Source organism: Vanellus vanellus, assembly GCF_965231255.1.
Source record: "Vanellus vanellus genome assembly, chromosome: 11".
In the NCBI taxonomy this organism is placed as follows: domain Eukaryota; kingdom Metazoa; phylum Chordata; class Aves; order Charadriiformes; family Charadriidae; genus Vanellus; species Vanellus vanellus.
The window spans coordinates 4,835,404-4,859,161 of NC_138916.1; the positions used below are offsets into that span (position 1 = coordinate 4,835,404).

General features: G+C 37.2%; 1 protein-coding gene across 1 annotated transcript; it reads right to left on the reverse strand.

Moving 5' to 3' along the window:
* Positions 1-875: 875 nt before the first annotated feature.
* On the reverse strand, positions 876-18,010 carry CHRNA5 (cholinergic receptor nicotinic alpha 5 subunit; the record flags this gene model as incomplete). The annotated part of the gene is made up of 6 exons (XM_082488884.1): positions 876-1,141; positions 3,210-4,041; positions 5,022-5,131; positions 6,557-6,601; positions 7,374-7,525; positions 17,881-18,010. 6 exons carry the CDS (start codon positions 18,008-18,010, stop codon positions 980-982), a joined length of 1,431 nt encoding a protein of 476 aa, XP_082345010.1. The 3' UTR covers positions 876-979.
* Between the last annotated feature and the right edge of the window lie 5,748 nt (positions 18,011-23,758).

Consider the following 23,758-nt stretch of genomic DNA (forward strand, 5'->3'; position numbering starts at 1 on the left):
AACCCGTTTCCTTGAGAAAGGCATTCCCCAAATTCCTTCTACCTGTGCTTAAAAACATAATTCCAAGAAACAAACAAAGGCAGGGAATGATTAACATGTTTGAAACTAACATACTGTATCAAATTCTTCATCAAGAATAAAGAAAGCTGAATGTTCTGGTCCATTAGAATACCTGTGCAACTTGGAAACTCATTTAATTGTCTTTGCCTTCTTTTCCATAGCTGACACAGAGATATTGATATACATGTATCCTGTAGGCATTTTAAAGCTTAATGTATTAAATGTTCACCTTAGTATGATAGAATTAACAAGGTTATAAATTTAGCAGCAAATTACACTGAAAATCTATAAAGTCAAAATGTAGCCAATTTGCTATTTTTACTTACAGGTTGAATATACAGGAAGTTTAACTGGTACTTTTATTGTTATTTTAAATTTGCTCTGTAGAAACTTTATACCTCTACAACACACTGAAGAGAGCTGATAAAAATTATCCTTTGTATACTATAGTAAATTGAAATAAGCAACTCTACTGCTTAAATATCTGCAAATATTTAATAGTCAATGTAATAATTTACATAGTAATTTATTAATTGGACTACAGTGATCATCATTAAAAAATTTTAAATCTTTCAATGTCACAGTAGGTGTCAGTGTATGCTTTTTTGACATACCATACCTGCAAGTGCTTGAGAAGGTCCTTTTAATTCTGACCTGATTTAAAAGTAACTTAGTAGACTGGCAATAAGCAAATTGACTTCTATGTGTCCTAGGGATGCCATGCTTTAATTTAACATAATTGTCTGGGTTTTGTGGTTTTTTTTTGGTTTTTTTTTTTTGTTTTTTTTTGGTTTTTTTTTTTGTTTGTTTTTTTTTTTTTTACTATATCAGAAACATGCCTACAAAGAACGTGCATGGAAATAGAGCTACAGCAAAAAACTTTAGAGCTATATTAGCAGCAGACAGATCCAAAAATATTTTATGCATTTGTACTGCCTATATGTGTAGGTACTATTATACTTGCCCATTTATGAATAACAGGAATAAATAACACAAGTGATCCAATTATTGAAACCAGAAGAAAAGCCCATAAAAACATTCGATCAAGCACCTGAGCAATAAATTTCCAGTCTTCAACAACCTAAAAAAAAAAAAGAGCATAAGAGTTGGTGAGTAGGTGCAAGAACAGGTAAAAATACAGTACCAAACCCTGCAATTCTTAAGCACTTTACACTACACTTTTTTCCAGTCAGGTCTGTTTGGTAACCCCCTTTTTATAATTATGAGCTAGAGCAGGAATAAACTTCCCTCTATGAAGACTGGTAAGCTATTTAGACCAATACTAGATTTTAATGCAGAAACTAACCCTGACAAGCACTGAACACCCTCAGCTACAGAGAGATGAAATTGGTATGCAATTTTCTAACATACTGCAGCATTTAGGATTCATGCCACAGCCTCATCATAAAGTGGAATTCCTGGGCAGGAGAGAGAAGCAAAAGATGTGGGGAAAAAAAAAACAAAACAGACCAAACCAAAACCAAACAAATCACAAACACAAACACAAAACCAAAACCATCCAAGAAAAAGAATTAACAGTAGACAACAGCTGTTCTATTACGTACAAGATCTGAAAGCTGTGAAGTTACTGCTGCACAGTGTTACGCACGAGGGAGAATAGTCACAGTACTTTCAAGACTATTTTCCTTGTTGATAGGATTATCCGTATCTATACAAAGTTTTGCATGTATAGCAGATATAACTGTGAGCAAATAAAAACCCTGCCAAACAACTGTCTTTGATTTGAGCTGGAGCTATTCACATTTCCCAAGCTTACTGCTTCCTAAGAGGCAAGGCTACAAGAGCACTAGCTGTGTAGTTTTTATTAAAAACTTTTGCAATTAAAGCTTGCATCCTCTGGAGCCCAAATAACAAAACACAAGTGAATGCCCACTCAGCTATATATTAATTCCTAAGGTTTAGAGTAACAACAACATTAGACCTGAAAAACAAAATACTTATCACCTCTCTTGTCACTCACAGGCAAATACAGCAATTTCACTAAGAGAAAGAAAACCAACCCTTAATTTACAGGAAATTATGCATTTAATAGCAAACTATTCTATTTGTGTTGTTTATACAATGCAGGGGTATTAGATGCTGTTTAAACAGTACAGTAGATACATTTATTCAAAATCTAGGCTGGACCCCTTGTGATAATGTCAGACTCAAGTCCTGGGAAGGTACATTAGAGATGTTAGCTTCCTCCTAGGCCAGCATCTGAGAACACGCTCTCAGCAACCAGTAACTTTTGAAGACAGTAATTTCTGTATAAATTGAAACAATCTCAGGCCTTGCCATCAGAAAGCATCATGAGACCATGCAGCAGACTTCTATATTTCTATATTAGCCTGAAAATAGCATTTCAGTCTCTGATGTTCCAATGGTGTTAGTTTAAAAAGCATGGAAAGAAAACAGATCCATAATGATCTTACCCGAATGGTGTAAATATCCATTAAGGATAGTTCAGAGTTTAAATGTACAAGCCGAAAAAAAGCCTTTGACATCTTTTGATATTATTTAGAGACAACAATAATAAGGCTAGAAGAGAACACTCAAGAAGGCATGTCTAACATGAACACTCAAGAAGCCCATGTCTAATCTCAGCATAAAATGACTAACATATTGCTATAGCTTGTATTTAAACTAATATAAGTTAGAGCACTAAACATTGTTTTTATTTGGAATTGAAAGCTGCAAAATAAGGCTTAGCAGTATTTATTCTGAAAATGTAAGGCAAATGCATTTTTCAGATAGCCTTCAGGTACAACATTAAAGAAAAATACCTATTTTTCTCATCATGAAAATAACATACAGCAGACAGATGTTACAGACAGAACAGCAGACAGAGATACAGACAAGTATCTCTGAAAACATGTAATTAACAATATGGACTTACTTCTAGAAGAAAGCAAAAGAGTTTAAAGAACCCAAGGACTGTATTGCATCAGCCCAATATCTCTAAGAATTCTCAGTATTGTACCATACTTGTACTTCTTTCCAGTGGCAATAATTACATGGCTTCCAGCAAAGGACAAGAACTGGAAATCCCATAGCACATACTTAATATGCAACTGCATAGTAAACCACTTCTTGGTTTTCTAATTTCCAGTTTTACAAAATCACCGTAATATGACTAATACACCCACCTCGCGAACTTCGTTCTCCTTCATAACATGCCTTGTAATATATCGGATAGAATCTAGAGCTGCTTCCAAGGTGTTCCTAGATGACTCTGATCCATTCATATTTCCCGTTTCCTCCTTTTGAGCAAAGTATCTATCTACATGACTTCTCATGCAGAGCAGCTTGGGAAGTTTGTGAAGAAATATCTTGCGAACCCAAGGTGCCATAGCGTTGTGTGTAGACGAAGAGCGATGATGAATATTGATAGCAAAGACAGTTATCACAATGGACAATGTCACAAATATCATAGTAAACACCAAGTACTCTCCTATCAGTGGGATAACCTTGGAAGATGATGGAATAATCTCTTCGATAACAAGAAGAAAAACAGTCAAAGATACCAGTACGGAAGTGCAAAGTGAAATTTTTTCACCTTCATTTGAAGGAAGATAGAAGACAAGCACAGTTAGAAATGAAAGTCCAATACAAGGAATAATGAGAAACAATGTGTAAAAAAGTGGCAAACGTCTAATTATAAATGAATACGTAACAAAAGGATACCAGCAGCATCCATCTGTCCTATTTCCTTTGCTCCCTGTTGCAGTCACTATTTCCCATTCTCCATTATCAAAAAAGTCTCTTTTGTCAACATCATAATCTTCAAGAATTATATCAACCTGTGAGCCATCGTAAGTCCAGGAACCAAATTTCATAGAGCAATTCTGGAGGTCAAAGGGGAAGAATGTTACATCAATAGTACAAGAACTTTTGTAGTTTGCTGGTGGAGTCCAAGCAATGGTGCCATCATATTTTACCACAGTCTTTGTAGATGTTCCCTCAAAACGTCCATCTGCACTGAAAGAAAAGAAATATATGCATGCAATTACAATGGGGGGGGGAGTGTATTTTTAAATAGGAAAATACATTTTGTTATTGTCATTTCCTCTGTTTATGCCTTCTCCCCCTTCATAGCCAAAATTTTATATTGTGTTCATAGTCAACTTTGTTGTTGTTGTTAAAACTGAATCCTACACAGGTAAACAATCAGGTTTGGAAGAGTGAAGAATATTCTGAAGTCATTAAAACATCTCGGCAACTTTCTGTCATCCCAATGACTTATGAAAGGACTGTAAAAATACTGACCTTTCGCAGCATGACCAAACTCAGGTAATACAGCATTAATACTTTTCAATTTAGCCAAATCATGATTATTGAAGAAAAAAAGTCACACAACAGGTAAAATAATACTTGTGTGCCACCTCCAAAATTGCATTTACAACCACTGCAACAGCCTTTTTTCCTGACTCAACAAGTCAGGAAATGTAAGAGCACTGTACATGCACCTGAGTTCAGCAGAAAGGTTAATTCCAAACTTATTGCTTCTGAGATCTGTTAATTCTCAAAAAAAACAACAAACCAACAAACCAAAAACAACAACAAAAAGCCTTACAGTTGAGTATACTTCATTTTAAATCCATGCTGAATATGACTTAGAACATCATGAATTAGTTGCTTCCCTCCCATCGCTCTAGATTATTAGTTTCATGCCCAGCACTGTGCAAGACATTTTCTAATTTAAAAAAAAAAAAAGAGTTTACATAAAGAAATTGAAATAAACTTTTCAAAGAGACTAGAAACTCCATAAAGCAGCAAAGCAAAACATTAGAGCATTTAACATGGCAACAAAATCCATTTGCATTCAGAGGCAAATTCTCCCACAAACTCTCAGCTCTACTAAATATACAGGCTCATCTATCCAACGAGCCTCCTAGAAACACCTTGGACAGTAAAGTTAGAAAGTAAATGTATTTTATATTAAAAGATTGAAATCTTACTTGTCATACAACACAATATCTGGAATCCAAATGGAATCTGATGGGACACGAATAGATGTTATTCCAGCATAGTCTTCAGGATTCCACCGTAATTTTACATCTATCCATTCCTGTGGATACGAGAGATGTAAAAATCATTATTACTGTGAAGTTGATTTAAGCAGGGCAAGACTGGATGAAAACAGATAAAAAGGGAATGAAAAAAAAAAAGCCTTCTAAAATTTGCCTACAACAGCGAGTGTGCTGAACAGACATCTATTTACCTCATGCAATATTTGTTTTGTTAAAGAGCCACTTGACAATATTTCTGTACAGAACAAGATATTAAAATCCTCTTTCAGAGCATGTATGCATAAGTAGGAGCTATTATAACATATAGACAACTAAATTTGAAAAAAGCTTGTTCTGATTAAGTATCAATTACTTTGGAAGCTGATCAGAAGCAATTTAAATGTTTTCATCACCAAAAAAAAAAATCATGCTGCAACTCTTAAGATAGTTGTTCCTATTTCTACCAGCAATGCTAAAAATAGCACCATTAAAAGCATAGCAGTACTTTGGTAATTTTATACTTGAACTAAAAGCTCAAGAGGAAAAATTCAAGTTTTAAGAATTCCCCATCACGTAGGATTTTAAGTGCATATCTGGGTCAGTTCTTATTTTATTTGAACTGGTTTAACTGCAACAAGTTCTGCAGAAACTATTAAGAGGGCACAAAGTGTTATCATCAACATATTACCATCTCATACTTGCTGAGTAGTCTCAAAGTTTTCCTGAGAAGGAAAAAAAAAAACCAAACCAAATTTGCCTGAAATTAGTTACAGGAAAAGAAGGGAATGGGAAGCAAGGACAAAAAAAGCAAAGGAAATAGCTCAAACAAAAATAATTTTGTAGGCTAGTAAGTATAATCAGGGTCTGCAAACATTCTTCTAAGTTAAATCAAGAATGATTAGTAAGCAGTATTTCCCAAGTTAATAGTGGCCATTAAGTTTAGCACTGGATTCTGATTATTATAAATCTTGAGGCTTTTTCCTGACCATAAACAAATATTCTTAAGGGGAAAAAGTAGTTCTTTACAGCAAGCATATACAATTTTGAACCTGAAATTATTCAGTGATGTTTATCCAATAATCTCAAACACTCCACAAGAGAAAGATCTTAAAACTACTATACAAAAGACTACACAAACCCATGCTTTGCTTAATACAGTTTTTGAAAGAAAACTTATGTACTGAAGCAGTAACTTTTATGATTGGATACACGCACCTTGGTATATTAAACGGCCATGCAATGCCATATCAGATGTCTTTTAATTAGGAAATTTAAAAAAAATTTACCTTTTTGTTTGTTTCTTTTTGGGTTTAAGAGTTTTATAACAATTAATCCTTTAAAGCATTTCCAGGGACATTTTTTAAACCTACTAAGTAAAATAAAAATTCATGCAACAACTAAGTTTTTTTGAATATACAATTAATTAGAAAAGTTTCTTCCCATTTTTGACTTGCTTGAGTTTTTCATTGATATTTTGCACATACCTGTTTCAACCAGACATTTGTTGTCATCAATTGATTTTTCTCATCCTATAAAAATAAAGCATATTTTATGAAAAAAAATCTGCACAGTACATTCATATTAACTAGTTCCTTTAATTCACAGAGGTCTGTAATTTAAAATACACTTCTAAAAGCATTCCTGTCACTGATAACTATGTTTACATGAAAACTATTTAACTGTATTTTATGCAGTCTTACTGGTTTTCTATGGAAACATAAAGGAACAACCAACATGTAGAAGAAACACTCTTACAGCTATAAACAGTGAATTCAATTTGAGAAGAATATTCTGAAGTATCAGGGGAATAAAATAATCTGGTCGATCTCTTTTACATCACAAGTAATACCAAGAGATAACCTTCATTACTATGGAAGTGACATAGTTGAAGGCTTAGAGGGTTTATTTTGCTGCTTAAGGCAGGGTGGGGGGGTGGGAGGAGGAAGAGCAGTATTTGCGAGTGTTCCTGAATTTCACAGAAATGAGACTGATAAAGTTAAAAAATATGTTATTTTCCCACTGAATAAATAAATTAAACCACAATTCCTTAGGCTTAAGAATGTCACTTGCTTTTTTTCTGAAAATGCCACAAAACATAAGAGCCATTTGGCTTCTCAACCTCTTTGCAATCACTTCTTCATGCCCCCATCTACAATGCACTTTTTATTACACTGATAATAATTTTAGAGGTTTAATCTACTGTGTTTAAGCTAGAATATGCACAATTATTTCATATGACATTAAGTTCCAGAATTTTAAGAATTAGGGAAAAAAATAAACAAACTTATTTACTATACATACCACATCTACTAGCTGAGAGATCGCAAGGCCAAACTTTATTTTTATTGTGTCATTCAAGCGTTCCACTGGACGAACCCATCTTTGATAGTCTTCAAATAAATGTTTAAACAAACGATCTTCACTTTTAGCAATAAAAGAAGGTTCCGATACACCTATATAAAAATGTAATTTGTTTATATTGATTTAAAGGAACAGTGTCCATCTGCATTCCTGTGTCCAAAGAGCTTGTTATGCAGAGCTAAATTTCTCATCTTATCCCCTTTTCTCTGGAAGCATGGCCAAGATGTTGGAAGAAGAAGATTATAAAGTTACCTGGTTTTATTAGCATCTCCATACCACTATCACACTTTTAAAATCTATGACTCAAGAACATTAAGATAATTTTAGTAATAACGAAAGCACAATGCACTTATACCGTTTACATGGTGTCATGCAATTATGGAACTCTTCTAAAGCTGAAAGCTTATCTATGAGGTACTAAAGTTCTATCATTCTAGAACAAGGTGGTTTTTAAAAACCTATGACCACACTAATCAGGTCTCTACTGTATAGCATAACTTGTGCTCCGGTTTGAAACATCAGTCTCTTCATGTTTTATACATTATTTCTTCTAATGTTTGGTCGCATCTATGATGTATAAACTTTGCAGTACTTGGGAAGCACTTTTTCCCCAACACTGTTTTGTATCTTAAACACGTGTGCCAATCTATTTATCAGTCTACCATCTAGCTGTTCTAATGTGTTATATTGACTGGAAGGCACTTTTCTAGTTAAGTAATAGTATACATTCAGTTACTTCTTTCTCATAGTTCTTAAGGAGTCACTTCAATGCCTGGAGACTGACTGATATCCTGGAACAGCCAAAAATCTCTGTATAGCTTACAAACAAGTGGAAACTAAATGTCTTCTTTTTTTCTCCTGAGAGAATGAAATACATCACAGAGGTCAAGGGGGGGGGGGGGGGGGGGGGGGGGGGGAGGTACTGTAGATGCAGAAACTGCAGGCAGAGCACAGCCTGGACTTTAAAAAGAGATATATAAATTGTCCTAAAGCACCTTATCAAGCAACCGCTGTCCTTTATCTTTGGGAATCCAAAAAAAAAAAAAAAAAAAAAATTATCAATGTGGTCTCACTGAAGTATATCAGTAGAAACTCTGCTACCCAAAAAAGGCAAAGTTAAATATTTCTCCACTATGAGAGCCCATGCAAAAAACCATACACCCTAAATAACAAGAGAAGGACAAACGTGGGGAAGATATGGAGACAGGGGAAGGAAAAAGGCAAGACCAGAGTCCAGCTAGGTAACTTGAGTAAGAACAGCTTTCAAAGCTGTGTCAAAGACCTGAAGAAGGCCTCCGCCTCAAGAAGTGGCACAAGCTACACACATCACCTTGAAAGGAACGGCTCCAAAAGTGTCTCCAATTCCCAGAGAGAAGTCAGAGCAACCACCCTAAGACATGAACATATGCTCTAGATAGAGATTTTTACTACTCACTGATGAGACTTTAACTGACTGAACCTACTGCTGAAAAAAGACCTAACAATTATTATAGTCAGTTTAAGGGGCCGAGTAAACCAAAGAAAGATGTTTACAACCATATATTTTTAATGCAGATTTAAAATATTATACTATTATGTAAATGTATAGCATGACCTCTCTAGAAATGATGTGTTCACGAACAGCATCCATCTAAAAAAAGATATATCGGAAACAGAAAAGCACCAGAGAATGTCATAAACAGATTAAAACCAGAGACAGTCATCCATACAAGGAGAGATTTAAAAGATTAACATTATTTTGTTTGGAGAGAAGGTAAATTTAGTGGACATAACAGAAGTAGATAAAGTAGCGAACGACACATGCAGAAAAAACACTGATGGTGTTTAACCTTTCTCATAAAAGAACGTAAAGGAAACAAAAGCATCAATTAAGGCAGTAAACACAATTTCTATTTGAAGTTCATTACCATCAACATTTGGTAAATCAGAGATTATTAGACATTGAAAAGGACTAAAATTTTACAATTGCCTGGGATTACTAAATTGTCAGTTATGTCAGGCAGCATCACACTTGCACAGGGTAGCAGTTTTCATTTCAACACAACTTGCCATCTACCTCAGATTTTGATCAACAGTTTGATGGCTTGCATTTGTTGCAGAGACTTGCCTACCACCATTTAAGACATTAATTTAGATGGACCTAGGCTAGTTCTATGTGACTGCAACCACTGCAGCCTAGCTAACTAAGGCAACATAAGTTTTTAACTTCCCTCACATTCATCCAAGCGCTCTTGTGACAGCAGCGGCTTTCTGCTGCGCTGCAAAAGCCTGCATTTGAACATCCTTTGGACAACCACCCAAAGCACTGCAGAGCCCAACCACAAGAGAATTCCCTGCCTTCTACACTGCAGGTTTGGGGCAGGCCAGTAGAACTATTGTTATGAATACTAACTGGATTTTCTCTGAAATTTTATAGTAGGAGCAAAAGCAGAATGTAGCTTAAGGAACAGGATCAAAGTGAGAGCAGCAGGACCCCTCTTCCCTCCAAACCTTTCCATACACTAAAACCCTGCAGAATGGTTCTTGTTGCAGGCCTGTCATGCTTTAACCCCAGCTGGCAACTAGGACCATGCAGCTGTTCACTCACTTTCCCCCTGCACCAGTAGGGCAGGAGTAAGAGGGAGAAAAAGGGGGCAAAAAACCCTTGTGGGTTGGGATAAACACAGTTTAAGAGAACAGTAACAGAATAGAAAAATAATAATAGTAATAATGGTAAAAGAGTATACAAAACAAAGTGATGCAATACGATGGCTCTCATCACCCAATGATCAGTTGCTCAGCCCGTCCCGAGCAACTATCCCAGATCCCTGCCCTACGGCCAACCCCCATTTATATACTGACCATGATATCTACGGTATAGAATATTCCTTTGGCCAGCCTGTCCTGTCTACACTCCCTCTCAGCTTCTACGGGAAGGTGAAAAAGTCCTTGACTTAATACAAACATTACCTACAACAACTAAACCAACATGTGTTATTAACATTATTCTTATACTAAATCCAAAACACAGCAGCTACTACAGGAAGAAAATTAAACACTATTCCAGTTGAAACCAGGGCAAGGCCAAATCGGCATCTGGGTTTTAAGACAGTTCACCCTTTTGTTTCAAACCACAAATCTGATCTGTTTACAGTCTATTTCATTCATTCGCAAACACTTAGCCAACTATTGTTCTTCAAGATGTATTATTTGTACAATTATGCTCTACAATTCAACATCTTTCCTTTTCAAGATTGTTGACATGTGGGTTGTGTGTAGCAAAGAACTGATGGGCAACTTGCAGTGTACCACTAAGCGCATCTCAGGTGGATAAATGAAAACACACAGGATGTAAGAATTGCTGCCAAAAAGGATGCAGCGACACAGTGTTACACACACAAGTCACCTTCACTACTATTAGGTTAAAATATATTTATTTTAATTGATACCTTAGGCTCAATGTATCCTCATCAGCCAAGAAATTTTTCTTATTTGTAACTATACACAGATTTGCCAAGTCCTGCTTTTTACAGACATCCAAAAGAATGCTTCCTGAAGACACAACTTAATTTCTCTATTTCTATATCCCTATTTCCTGAATTATGAAAGGTTTTGTGTATATTTCAGCCTAATGTTACAAAAATCAAGTATTTATGAATTAGCATTAATTACATTTCCCTTTTACAGTTACAACTCTCAACTGAATTTTTTGTACAATTTGAGAATGACTATGCAGCTGGGTATTCTCTCTCCATTAATTGACCTTGAAGCAATGCAGAGGCAAAGTTGCACTTTCACCATTTCTGTGTTCCTGTAAGATGACCTCCTGTACAGCAATACAGCATCTTCAGGGTACATGCTGTTTCCAGATTAAGCTTCTCTTAAAATACAGTATGTTCTCTACTATGCTAAATGGGGACATGCTCCTTTACCACTTTTATACACTTACAGAATTTTTTTCAAACATTTTACGCTCAGACCTAAGTATACTCACTGATTTATTAAGATGACCATATTTATTAACAATATAGTTCAACTAATTTTTTTCTTTTTTTTCCCTGTCACAGAAATACCCACACTTTTTCTGTATTTCTAGCTTATTCTGTTTATTAATAAGCTGGGGCATACTGGTTTAAGGCTGCCTGTACAAATGAGAACTGCATGAGGAAGCTGGAGATGGTACTAATATAGTAAGAGTCAGCAAAAATAAAATAAATAACCACCCTTACCTTTCCATATTTTATTTAATAGGACCACACAGATCACTTGTTATACAGACTGCATGTGTTTAATTTCTCTCTTCCATGTGTCTGTATGCTTTTAAGGGTGTAATTCTTAGTTACTTACTGGAGTTAGCACCATTAAGAAAAAAATGTGAAAAACCGGTGGCAAGCAGAAAAAAAGCACAGGAGAGAGGAAAAGAGGTAAACACAGTTAGTAAGCGACAGTTAGTGGCTTAAGACACCAGACTGGCTATGCTGGTTGGAGAAAAGCAGAAAGTGGTTAAAACCTATGACTAGCAAGATTAGCAAACAAACAACCCAGAGTACAAGTCTCATACTAAATCAGATGGTAAGAGATTATGGAGGCACTCATCCCCGCTACTAGCTCGCTGTACTAAAAAGAAGATTTGTAGCCTTTGAAGTGCAATTCTAAGCATGCATGTATTTGTGTGGCTTTATTTTTGTTGAGGTCAGGTAAATTCTGCAGTCTAAATCAAAGGTAGCTCTCTATATTGTCCAGTGATAAATCCCAAAGACAACGTTTACTTTATAATTTACACATGAAAGTCGTCTCTGCTCACTCCCTCTCAGTGTGATTCCATGTTCAGCAAGAAAAACCTAAATCACATGAGAAAATGCTGAATGGATGTAATCTGAATTCTGCAAAAAGCAGACAAACATTTATGTCCAAAGCAGACTAATGATTTTTTAACTTTGAAGTAGTTGGAGCAGCACACTTTTGAAAAAATAGTAAGTAGAAATCCTAATTAAACACTTGACCTCAGACACAACTGTATTTAAAAATTCAGTCCTAAACATTTAGAAAACTTCTTTTCTAAATAGCTCTTCCAAAGTACTTTAAGAAAAGAAGATGAAGCATTACATGGGGCTCGGATTCATGAATAGCATGACAAAGCAAGTAGACGTATATTCATTTTGTTAACATCCTCAAGTAAAAATTTCACTAGTGCTGCTAATGGCAGACTTTTTAAATGCTTCAAATAAATTACAAAAACGTTATTCTTTTGTAAAATTTGTCTTTTTACATTGTTTCTTACTGTGCCATTATGGGATGAAATGTCTTAGGATCTTAAAAAGAATACTGCTGCTAGATCATATTATAAGAATTATCAGTGAAATATTTAGTGTTACAGCTATACCTCATATCTTTTCAAAAATGTTTGTTTGCTTTTAAAACAAGAGAACATCACAGTCTATGTTTCTCCCAAGAATAAGCTTTCTTTGAACTCTATACATTTCACTGCACTTCCTTAGATAAAGTGTTTAAGAATCACACTGGGATTGCAGGTATAACACTGGTCCTTACACTTCAAGCAATGTAGTTCAAAGCATTTTCCAACTGACAAATAATTGAGAGTTAATGATTTCAGGTGTTCTTTGAATCACTACTTGGTGCATTTTCAAGAGGTCCATGGGAGAAGGGAAAGGGTCACTTTTTAGAAGCCTAATGTTAAGATGTAGAATCAGAAGTAATGTACTAATGCATATTTATAATCATATACCACTATAATGAAAAAGACCACCACTAAGGACAATAAACATGGCAAAATATCCATACTCTGTAGTTAACTTTAGATTCTTTAACAGCATCCTATCATAACATAGTTATCCACAAATCTAACTACTACAAACTACAATACAAGTAATAGTTTGCCCACAAACCAGATGCGAATGAATACATACAGTACACCTGCCTTCAGTACACTAGTATATTTATTAAGATGATAGGTGATTTTTTTAAAGTAATAAATTTGACATAATTTATAACAAACAGCATTTTGAAATCTAGAAGCACAATGGTAACTGCTTAAATCTTACTCTGAAAATTGTTCGGTGACCTTTTTGAGAGAAAAAAAATGAAGTTTCCATCTTTCCTACAAACTAACTTACTCTAGAGTGAGTATCAGTGATTTTCCTTCTTAAAGTTTACAATTTTCCCCCAAACAAATCTAGTGACATCAGAATATTTTGGTAGCTGGTGACAATTCTAACTGCAAGTCATATTTATATTGCAGCAGACAGAAAAAAGTAGAATGAGATCACGTTCAATATTAATTACACAGATCTCTCTCTGTCTAAGGCTCCCCTTACATTTTAAAGAATCTCACAGCACAACTTCATTAGGCAGAAAAGATATGCAATGTATCAAATGACATATAAAATGGAAGTTTTATTTCTGCGCTGATTTCCCCCCTCCCTTTAAAAGGGCTTTGAGTCATACTTTCTGTATGGTCTTCAATTTTTTTGCTTACTTTTTCTACTGTGCTTTAGCAATTCCCAAGAATCCAATCACTAACAGTCAAGCGTTTAGTTAACAGTAAGCATTTACAAAGATCAAAATCATCTTTACTACAATGCCTGCAGGTCAAAGCAGGATTACTAACTCCATTCAGTCTACTTCTGTACTTCCTACTTTTTCTCCCCTATTTAAAAAGTAAAGCCAAAGCCCATCACTACACCTACAAGCATGGAAAAGGTGGCTATTCTTGATCATTTCTTGTTGGTGGGTTTTTTGGTTTTTGGGGTTTTTTTTGCAAATTTGGTTTGCTTTCTTTTGTTCAGAGGTTGCCTTGGAATTTCAAAGGTTGAGAGTAAAAAAGTGACAGCCTTGTATTTCTATCACTGTGTATTAATGCATGCCTGGCAGCTGCTAGCTGCTGCAGGAACTTTTATGATTTTTCATTTACTCCAGGGCTTTCAAGTTATTAGAAGGACTTCTGCCTTTTGTCTTACCTAGCACATCAATCTCCTGCCAACCAGTATCAAAATAAAATGACATATTGTGGACATGAAAACTATGAAGGATTTTGAACTGCAATATTGCTTAGCACTTACCAGTATGAACAGAGGTACAAGAGCTGCACATCGAAAGCAGGGAAGTTGTTTCTTACATTCAAGTCAAATTTAAAAGATTTAAGTTTCCGGCTTGATAATTGGAAAGTAGAATTAAACTATCCCCTAATAGCTTAGCATCAAGGGATAATTACGGCCCATATTAATGAATGTATTTACAAGTTTGATCAATAACATCGTAATATACTCCCACGTAGCTTGTCACTAATCAAGAAACAGATACAATCGGCTACGGATTGACAGTGAGTCTTTAGATTGAGAGCTAACTGGTGCACAAACCATTCCTTTCTGAACACATGTGCTATGGATTCTACAGTACAGACACACAATATGCCAAAGAGCTTCCTGAACTCTATAGTGAAGCTATTGTCAGCAGTAGTCTCCTGATTAACAGCCACCTGCAGCGCTAGCGTTACAGGTCTGTGGCATGGCACAGCATGCCCTTGCGAGTTCATTGACACTAACATTCTCCACTCAGTTTTCAGCAGACAGAAGAACCATGACCCTTTTCCCTGCCCAACAGCTAGGGCTCATGAAAAGGCTGCCTCATGTCAGGCTGCCTCAGGGTAAAAATTCTGGTCACTGTAGCCTGAGGGACTTTTTCTGTAACAGATCCAGGATGTCGTCATCCCTCTTTATACCACTTCTAACGACTGCATCATTTTCACTGACTGTTGACCTGTCAGTGAGGACGAAAAATGGACTGTGAAGACAGCACTGAGCAATGCTGAATGCAAGCAGCAAAAAGCATGGATACAAGTGCAGACAGTGCAAGGACTAAAAGGAAGAACAAGTACGTCAAATCTTAAGATATTTTTTGAGTATTTATTCATATAGGCTTATAGGGTACACCTCGTGGAAGTAAATGCAAATCCACAATGTTTTTAAATAAGTCTTTTATGCAAATAAGACACAGCCCTTGGGCTTCTCACAAGTTGCCAGTGAAGCCCTGGGTGCTGCAGAAGTTGCACACTAGTGTGTGTGTACATCTGCCACAGTAGCATTTTGCTTATGCAGTTCGATTCCAGTCTCCGATACACTGGAACATACATTCCTACGGTTCACAGAAATCAGAAACTCTGCTCAAAAACAGACGCAGCATAGGAGATGCCAGAACATACGCTATTATACAAAAATCAGGTTTTACCATTCTGAAAAGTGGGAAGCTATGCAAGCACTTCTTTCCGCAGTTCCTTCTACAAATCAACACACAACATTTCTCTACAAATCAATGCACATGTTTTTCTTCCTAAAAATCTCCGAAGAAAGCACAAAATATTTTAAGAGAAAAATCACAAGAAACCCATACAAGCAGGAAGGTTTGCAGCTTCCTGTTGGGCAGGGAGAAGGATCCGACCTGTTAAACTGAGTGGAAAACATTCAGGTGTATGAACTCCCAAGAAAACCCTACCACAGGTCTGCCGCATGGCACAGCAGTGCTATAGGTGGTTGTTAATTCAATTTGTGCATTTAAGTCTCATCTGTTAGTTTAAGATTCAGAACAAGGAACAAAACTTATAAAATTTGATTGTATTTTAGATCAGCACATCTTGTCAAATCAGAGTTATCCAGGGTAAAGGTTTAGTTCACCTCCAGACTACTAACTAAAGGAAACACCAAATTAGTTTTCAAGCATTCTTGAAGTATCATAAAAACAAAGCCACATCCATACTTCACTTCTACTCATTAAAATGATTATCACATGCAAAGCAATACCTCTAAAATAATTTCAACTGTATGTACATGATACTCTGATTTAGGTTATTACTTCAGTTTGCCCTAAAATTTAATAATAGATAGCTATAATGTTTTTCATCTTCTTAATAGAAAATTTAATTTTATTTCAGAGTAAAATTGTTAAAAGAAAATTGTATCCTCACTATATACGATCAGTTCTCAGTGAAGTCAAAACCATTGGCTTGTGCCAAAAGGCAAAATTTGACTTAACCTGACTGCAATTCCATACAGTCTTATATACCATATAATGTAACATAATTTCACATAGTAATATCTTCTGCCATTATGCAAATCACCACTCTTCCAAATACTGAAACCAAGAATAATCTTTTAAATCTAATTGAGCAATAACAGACTGAGTTTTTTGTATATTGAATTAAAAGCAAGACATCATACCGTCTACCTTCCTTAAACAATACTTACAACCATGTTTTCCATTCTGGGCTAATATTAAAAAAAGTCAGGTTTATTTTTCATTAATTTCCTTTCTGCTTGTAAATCGTGCAGTTATGACCGTAAGAAGTTTTGTAGAACTCTTAGCAATGTACCCATAAATTATGTAAAAGCAACGTTTTGAAACAACTATTTCTAAACAATTCTTTGAAGGAGCATTGATTTTGCTCCTTTAATCTTTGTGTAATATTATAAACACTTTAGCTTCACATGCTATTTTACATCCTTCAACTCTGAAAGTTACATCCTGATTGAATTAGGAGACTGACTCTTTTGAAGTCAAAGAAATAAGGCATGACCCAACTAAAAGGAATTTTGTTATAAACTCTTCAGAGGGACATTTTTATGTGCGGCCAGATCCATATGCGATATTGCAATTATTAAAATATATTCTGTAAATTTACCTCTACGCCAGCTGCAAGCGCAAAGCGCACGCAACCACAGATCGACAACTCCACCTCGCCTGAGTAAGCGAACGGAGCAAAAATGGAAAGCTGGGACACTTCACATCTTCAGTGTGTTATATATTCGTTTAAATAGCGTAACAGCTGCGTAATGAAGTGTTTGGCAGTCAAGACTGATACGCACCCGAAAAGCCGCGGTTTGGCAAAGGCGTTTTTCCCCTCTTCTGTGAAAGGGGCAGCTCTGGCGAGCCCGTTTCACCACGGTCTCTGTAGGTCACGTCGATTTTTAACAAAAAAAAACTAGCCGAAGTCCTGCAACCCCTACCTCAGCACTCCTCCGCCCCCGCCAGAGCCCCGCAGCACCTTGAGACCACCCTTATTTCACCCTCGTCTTGGCAAAAGTTGATGGCGGGGGAAACGAAGCGCGACGCCCGCCCGCCCCAACCCCGGCAGCGTTTCCCCCCACACGCAAAAAACCCACCTCGTTTCTCCACACGAAACGCGCTCCCGCCACCCCCTGCTGCCGGCAGACCCCCTCCCGGGCCCCGCTACAACCTCCCCCTTCCCCCGGCGGCGACCCAGCCCCACACAACGGCGGGTTTACACCAACGCCGGGGTTCAAGAGGGCTCGTAACCCCCAGCTGACCGTGCCCTCCCCTCAGACTCCCTCCCAGCCACTGGCTGAGGCGCCCTGCCCGCCACCCGGCCCTCCCCAGCGGCCCCGGCAGGGCGCCCCGCCGGCCCTCACCCACACGGGGCCGCCCCCAGGCGCCTTACCCGCGTAAGGGGCGCGGGCGGGGGGGCCGCCTCTGGGCTGAGCGAGAAAGGGCGCGAAGAGGCAGGGGAGGAGGAAGAGAAGGAGGAGGAAGGGGCGACGGCAGCGCGGCCAGGCGCCGAGCTCGGCCATGGCTGGGGACGCGGCCCCCGCTGCCTCAGAGCCCCGCGGCGAGGACGGGACGCAGCCAGCGGGCGCCGCTCCGACCGGGCGGCGTTGGCCACGCCCCGCCGGGAAGCCGTGAGGGGGCGCGAGGGGCGGGAGAGGAGCGCGCGCGGCGGGAACCCTTAGAACCGTTGCCGGGGTGGGGGGGGGGAGCAGCCGCCTCAGCAAAGGCGGTGTCGTCCCGGGACGTTTTTCCCGCCGGCGGCCATAAGGCACCGACCGGCGGCCCCCGCGGGCTGCCTGCCAAAGCGGCCCTGCTTCGGGCGGGCGACGGCCATCGCCTCCCCCTCAGAGCTGAGAGGTTCCCCCTGAGGGAGGTAGGTGGTCCCTCGGAGGGAAGGCTGTAGCCACAGGCAGCCGTCGTGCACCGTCCCGCCGCTTGCCACAGAGCCGGCCGCGGCTCCACCAGAGGCGCAGGTGCTGCCCAGGTAGGCGGGGAGCTGGGCCGCCGCTCCTGGAGAGCGTTAAGCCTTAAATAACAGCCGTAAATGCACCTGTTTGCTTTTAAACCACGTTTTGGGGAGGGTATAAGCTGCAGTGAATTTTAGTGAAAAGGAAAATACTAAACAACCTAATTTTTAACTTCTATTCCATACGAAACACTCGGTAGCTTGGGGTTTTTTTTCCTAAGTTTCTAAATCAGAACGTCTTGGAACTTTTAATCAAAAATAAACTGATGCCAAGCTTAAAAGACCTAGGATATTTCCATCTTTACGCATATTATAGATATATAACATACATAATGAATACTCTGTACAAAACCCCACCTTTTTTCTACATCAGATAAATAAAAAGCTGTTACTAAAGACAACTTTAAATGCACCAACTGCGAAACAGAACAAGTGATTTTTTCCCAATGGAAATGTAGAGTGTAGATGTCGCCGCAGAAAATAGAAGCAGCTGGCATTAATGCATTTTTTATATTTAAGATGATGTTTAAGATTTTTGCAGAGGGAAGAGATTTGCAAAGAAGGGCTAAATGCCTTTACACATGGTTAATCAGCTGCTACAGGAAACGTGCCAGATACCAGATTCCTCACAAAAATGGACCTTACTCAACTCAAATAATTTTAGCAACTTAGTACTTCACTAAAATGAGCATTGCCCAAAGTAGTAATTTCATTAAGCACATTGTCAATTGTCAAAATCCTTTTATATCAAGTGTTCATTTCACTGGAAAATAGTGTATCTGTTTGTGCAAATCATGAATCTTTTCAATGACCAGAGCACTTACGCATTTCAATGCCTTTCTTAATTTTTAAACTTGTGTTTTTCTGTATTATCTTCTCCTGCAGCCATATTTAGGTTGTGCCTGTCTGTGCAAGACATAATGCAGTCAGTACAAGCCATCTGAGAAAAGGCTGCTTACACAGTAGTTTCTTCCAGCACACTGCTAGTGACATGCTCTATTGATTTGAATGCTCTGCAGTAAATATGGTCATTTTATATCTTGAGAATCCATTTGTATACTGCATGTCCTCCACAATGGAAATATATGTGTTAAAGGATGCAGTGTGTGACTCTTACTTTGAAATGCTTAGTGTGTATGCAGTGATCAACCCAACATTTTAGAGTAAATAAAAATATATTTTAGCCCAAAGCATGGCACAAACCCCCCTATTTTATTCTCTTGTGTTACACTGGAGTTCTAATGTTTTCAAGTGCTCCAAAAATTACTAGGCAATGTTTCTACTGAAATTGCAAATCTGTAGTTTTTGATAACAACTGGTCCACCACCACACTGCACCTGGTGTTCCTAACATAAAGTTATCGTGTAAAATCTATATATCTGTTAGCAGTGTATGTGCATTGCAGTAAATGCATTTCAGAGCCATAATGTCTAGTTAACAGCATTAAACAGAGTTGCCACTCGAATGTGCAGAACACAGCAAACGGGTTTTATTACATAACTAGGAATTTGTTTGCAGCTGGGTCCTAGCTAGGCAAAACAGATGCTGTAAGATATAAAAGGATTAAACTGTCTAGGTTACATGCCCAACATTTTGCTAAATATTTTATGTAGCATCATCTGGCACACATTAATTATGTTGTATTATTACTATTTTAGAAAATAGCAGTTATAAGTAAGAAGCCATTTTTTCCTGCTGCTTTGAACTTGGAGCAAAATGTTAATATGAACAGCAGCATGTTATGTTTAATATTTATCATTAGGTGAAAGCCTAAACAATTACATGAGTAATGTCTGCTATCTTTCAAAAGGTCCTTCTCAGCAGGAGTTGACATCTGAAGGTCCGCACTAAAGTATGTTCTGAGAACCTCCAGTAAATTGGCTGATGGCAGCTTTTACTGTACACTGAAGAGTACTTTAACTGGAAAGCCAAATGCCAAATTAATCATAGATAAAAATAGACAAGCTGCTCAGTCTCTTTGTAAAATCGGAAATATTCTAAAAATTTTTTTGTGAAGCTGAATTTTCTAGACATTAAAGCCAAGAGCTGTATAACCAGTGAAGGGTACTCTCAGATCAAGTTATTGTAGCGGGTTTTCATATTGTAATAGAAATAACTGCAATTAAAACTTGAAAACAAGGACAACTTTTACTACAGAAAAACTGTAATGGAAAATATTCTTTAAAGAAAATGAAAGACATTTAAATAACTCCTAGAATCTCATCTAGTCTGAAGCTATGTCATTTCTCTCACACGAGTACATTAACTTCTTGGACTTAGATGTCTTGTATACACTTAGCTATGTTATCTACATATCACATACAGTTCTGTGGCCTCCAAAACCATTAATTTGAACACCTTGTAATCATTTACATATTCATTCTCACAACACAGTAAAGAAGTATTGTCCCTAATTTTAAGATTATGAACAGAAAGAATAAATATCTTGGGAATCTATAACAAAACAGAAGCAGCCGTCAAATTTAACACAGAAAGTACTTTGTTTATCATCTTAATTTGGGTGCTTTTATAACTCTGACAAATAAAAATATTTGGATTAATAAGGAAGCATACCTAAAGGAATCTTCTGTCTTACAGTGCACAAGACAGTAAGTCTCATAAGAAGCCGCCTTAGAAGTTAATTTGACTTTATTTGAATGGAACACAGTCATCTAGAAAACAAGCTAACTCTTTTTTTTAAACACTGACAGATGCAAGACACAGCACAGGTATTACTAAAGCAGCAGTAGTTTCATTATCTCTTAAACTACTTAGAATAACAAACCACATTACAATTTATTAGGACAACCTATTTGTGAATGCTTGCCCTAAGAAGTTCTATCATGCATTCAAGTGAGATATAAACTATCCAGTCTTTAAGTTTACTGACATCATATTACGCAAACAGTTTCAAGTAAATACTTTTACCTAATTTGAAAATTCTGTCACCTTCTACAGCACCACATGAAGTTCTGGTGTTAAAATAACATTTCATCCACAGCAATAGCTGAATATTTTAAATACTTATGTAATACACTGTAAACTCTACATACACCAAAAAAAAACATACAAAGAACAGGAAGATCATTTTGATTAGCAAAGACAATTAAAATGTATTGCCAAAATAATTTTTCTGTTCTTACGACTTATCCCCAAACCACTCCCAGTAAAGGCACAGATAGTGGTGATTTTTTTTTTTTTTTTTAAACACACAAAGCCAGAATCAACACAGTAGGCCTGTGCAGCCAAATGCTGCTCTATTTCTAGGAAAAACAAGTAAGGAACTTGTATTAGTGTAAGGATGTCCCAGGAAGATTCTAGGCTACAAAAGATCTCCAGCATTTGCTTACTGTCCTAGGTTCAAATACAGAAAAGAATAAGAAATTAAATTTAGTTCAGCAGAACTTAACTGTACATCTTGGATATGAGTGCCAACTAGAGTTACTTGCCTATTCAAGGCAGTACTGACGCTCATCTCACACTCAGCTATTAACGGCACTCAGTAGAGATGGCATTTTTTAAATTAAATTGGTAATTATTGTACAAAGATCATACTCATAAAATGTTTGACAATGCTTTTACTTTGGGTAAGCAAAGCCTTTAAATAAATAGATCTATCAAAACGTAGTGTAACTACACAACTTATCACGACGCTTCAATACATAATGGAGTACAGATCAGAAAATTATTTCAATCATACCAACTTTTGATTATTACAGTATCTAAAGAGTTCTCATTTACCAGCAAACGGTGCAGTGCTTGGCAAAGAAATGCCATTGGTAATTCTTTAAACAAAGATGCAATTATATTTGTTATCCCCTTTGTTAGAAACAGAAGTATTTAAGAAAAAATATTTTAACAAATCTATAACCTAAGCTATCTAATAATACTTCTACTAGTACACTAAACAAATTGCCTTGCCTGTTTATATACATTGATGAACCCAGACTCAGATGTTGTAACCGTTTCCTAGAAGACAGAAAGCATTGCTAAAGTCTGTCACATTTTGTTTCAAGTGATCTTTGAGAAGTTAGGAAAAACTCCATTTTGGCATTGATGCTTTTAGGGCATATTCCAAGTATTTGTATAACCATCATCAGTGATCGAGGAATCTGCAAAAGATGCTGATATATTGCATTCACGGTATCAAAAAATAAGAAGATTGAGCACTGAACTTTCAACATAAAAATAGAGCTTGAGGTATTTATACAACCCTTTATAATGGAGATTAAATCTTACCCCATTGCTTGTTGTCTGCCACTATTCAGGACTTGTTACGTGAAATATCATTCCTATGTTATTATTTGGAAAATCTACTGTTGCACAAGGTGCAAATAAAACTCAGTCTAACTTCTATTAGCTATAAAATTTGAATACTAACAAAGTACTGTCTAAGTTTAGTACAAAAGACTAAAGCAATTGGCCTGCACCGAGATTTAGAAAATTAATAAGCAGGTCCTGCAGCCTGCACAGAACCCATGCCATCCCACCCCCCTGTCTGTACACAGGTTGCCAAAGCCAGTGCAGTACGTCTACCCAAGCTGCAGCACAGACACCTCAAGTCAGATTCTTTCCTCTGTTCTCAACAGTGAATCTTACAGCAATGAGCTCAAAAATGGGTTTTGCTGAGACTAAGGGTAATTTCTGGCCATGTTGACAAAGTACATTTTCTCAGTCAAAAATGCGTGGGATGAATTAAAAATACGGATTCACTGCGTTTCTTTAAATGGTCATATTAAATCCTGTAAACACCAGATATACTTTGGGGGAAAAACAGAACAAACAAAACCAAACCCCAAAACCCCACAAACCAAAAACCAAACAGCTACAGATAGACACAATCCAGGGTCGGCACAAAGGGACTGGATCACCAGTGGCACAGTTTGAAATTCAGCAGGTAAGGCCTCTCGTTTAAGCATTTCACTCGAGTGGGCTTTTCAGTTTGCTTTTGATAACTTGTTTTCATCTCCTTTATTAAATCCAGATAATTTTTTTTTTCAGAACTAGAAGAGATTTTTGTTTATCAGAAAACCATATTATTTTGCATTCAGTATAGGGACAATCTGAACAAAAATGACTAATTTCCAGTTCATGCACAAATATTATGATTTCTCAAGTGATTAACTGTTTAGTTTTCTAGACTGTTGTCTGTCAGAGAAGGGAACCGAATTCTTTGTGGAAGTATCAACAAACATCTCAATTTCCTTTCAGGGTAAAATGGAAAATAGTCAACATGGCCTAAAATCATGCACTATTTTATTTACCTATTTGTATTTTGAGGAGATTGCTTAATATTTTCACATGG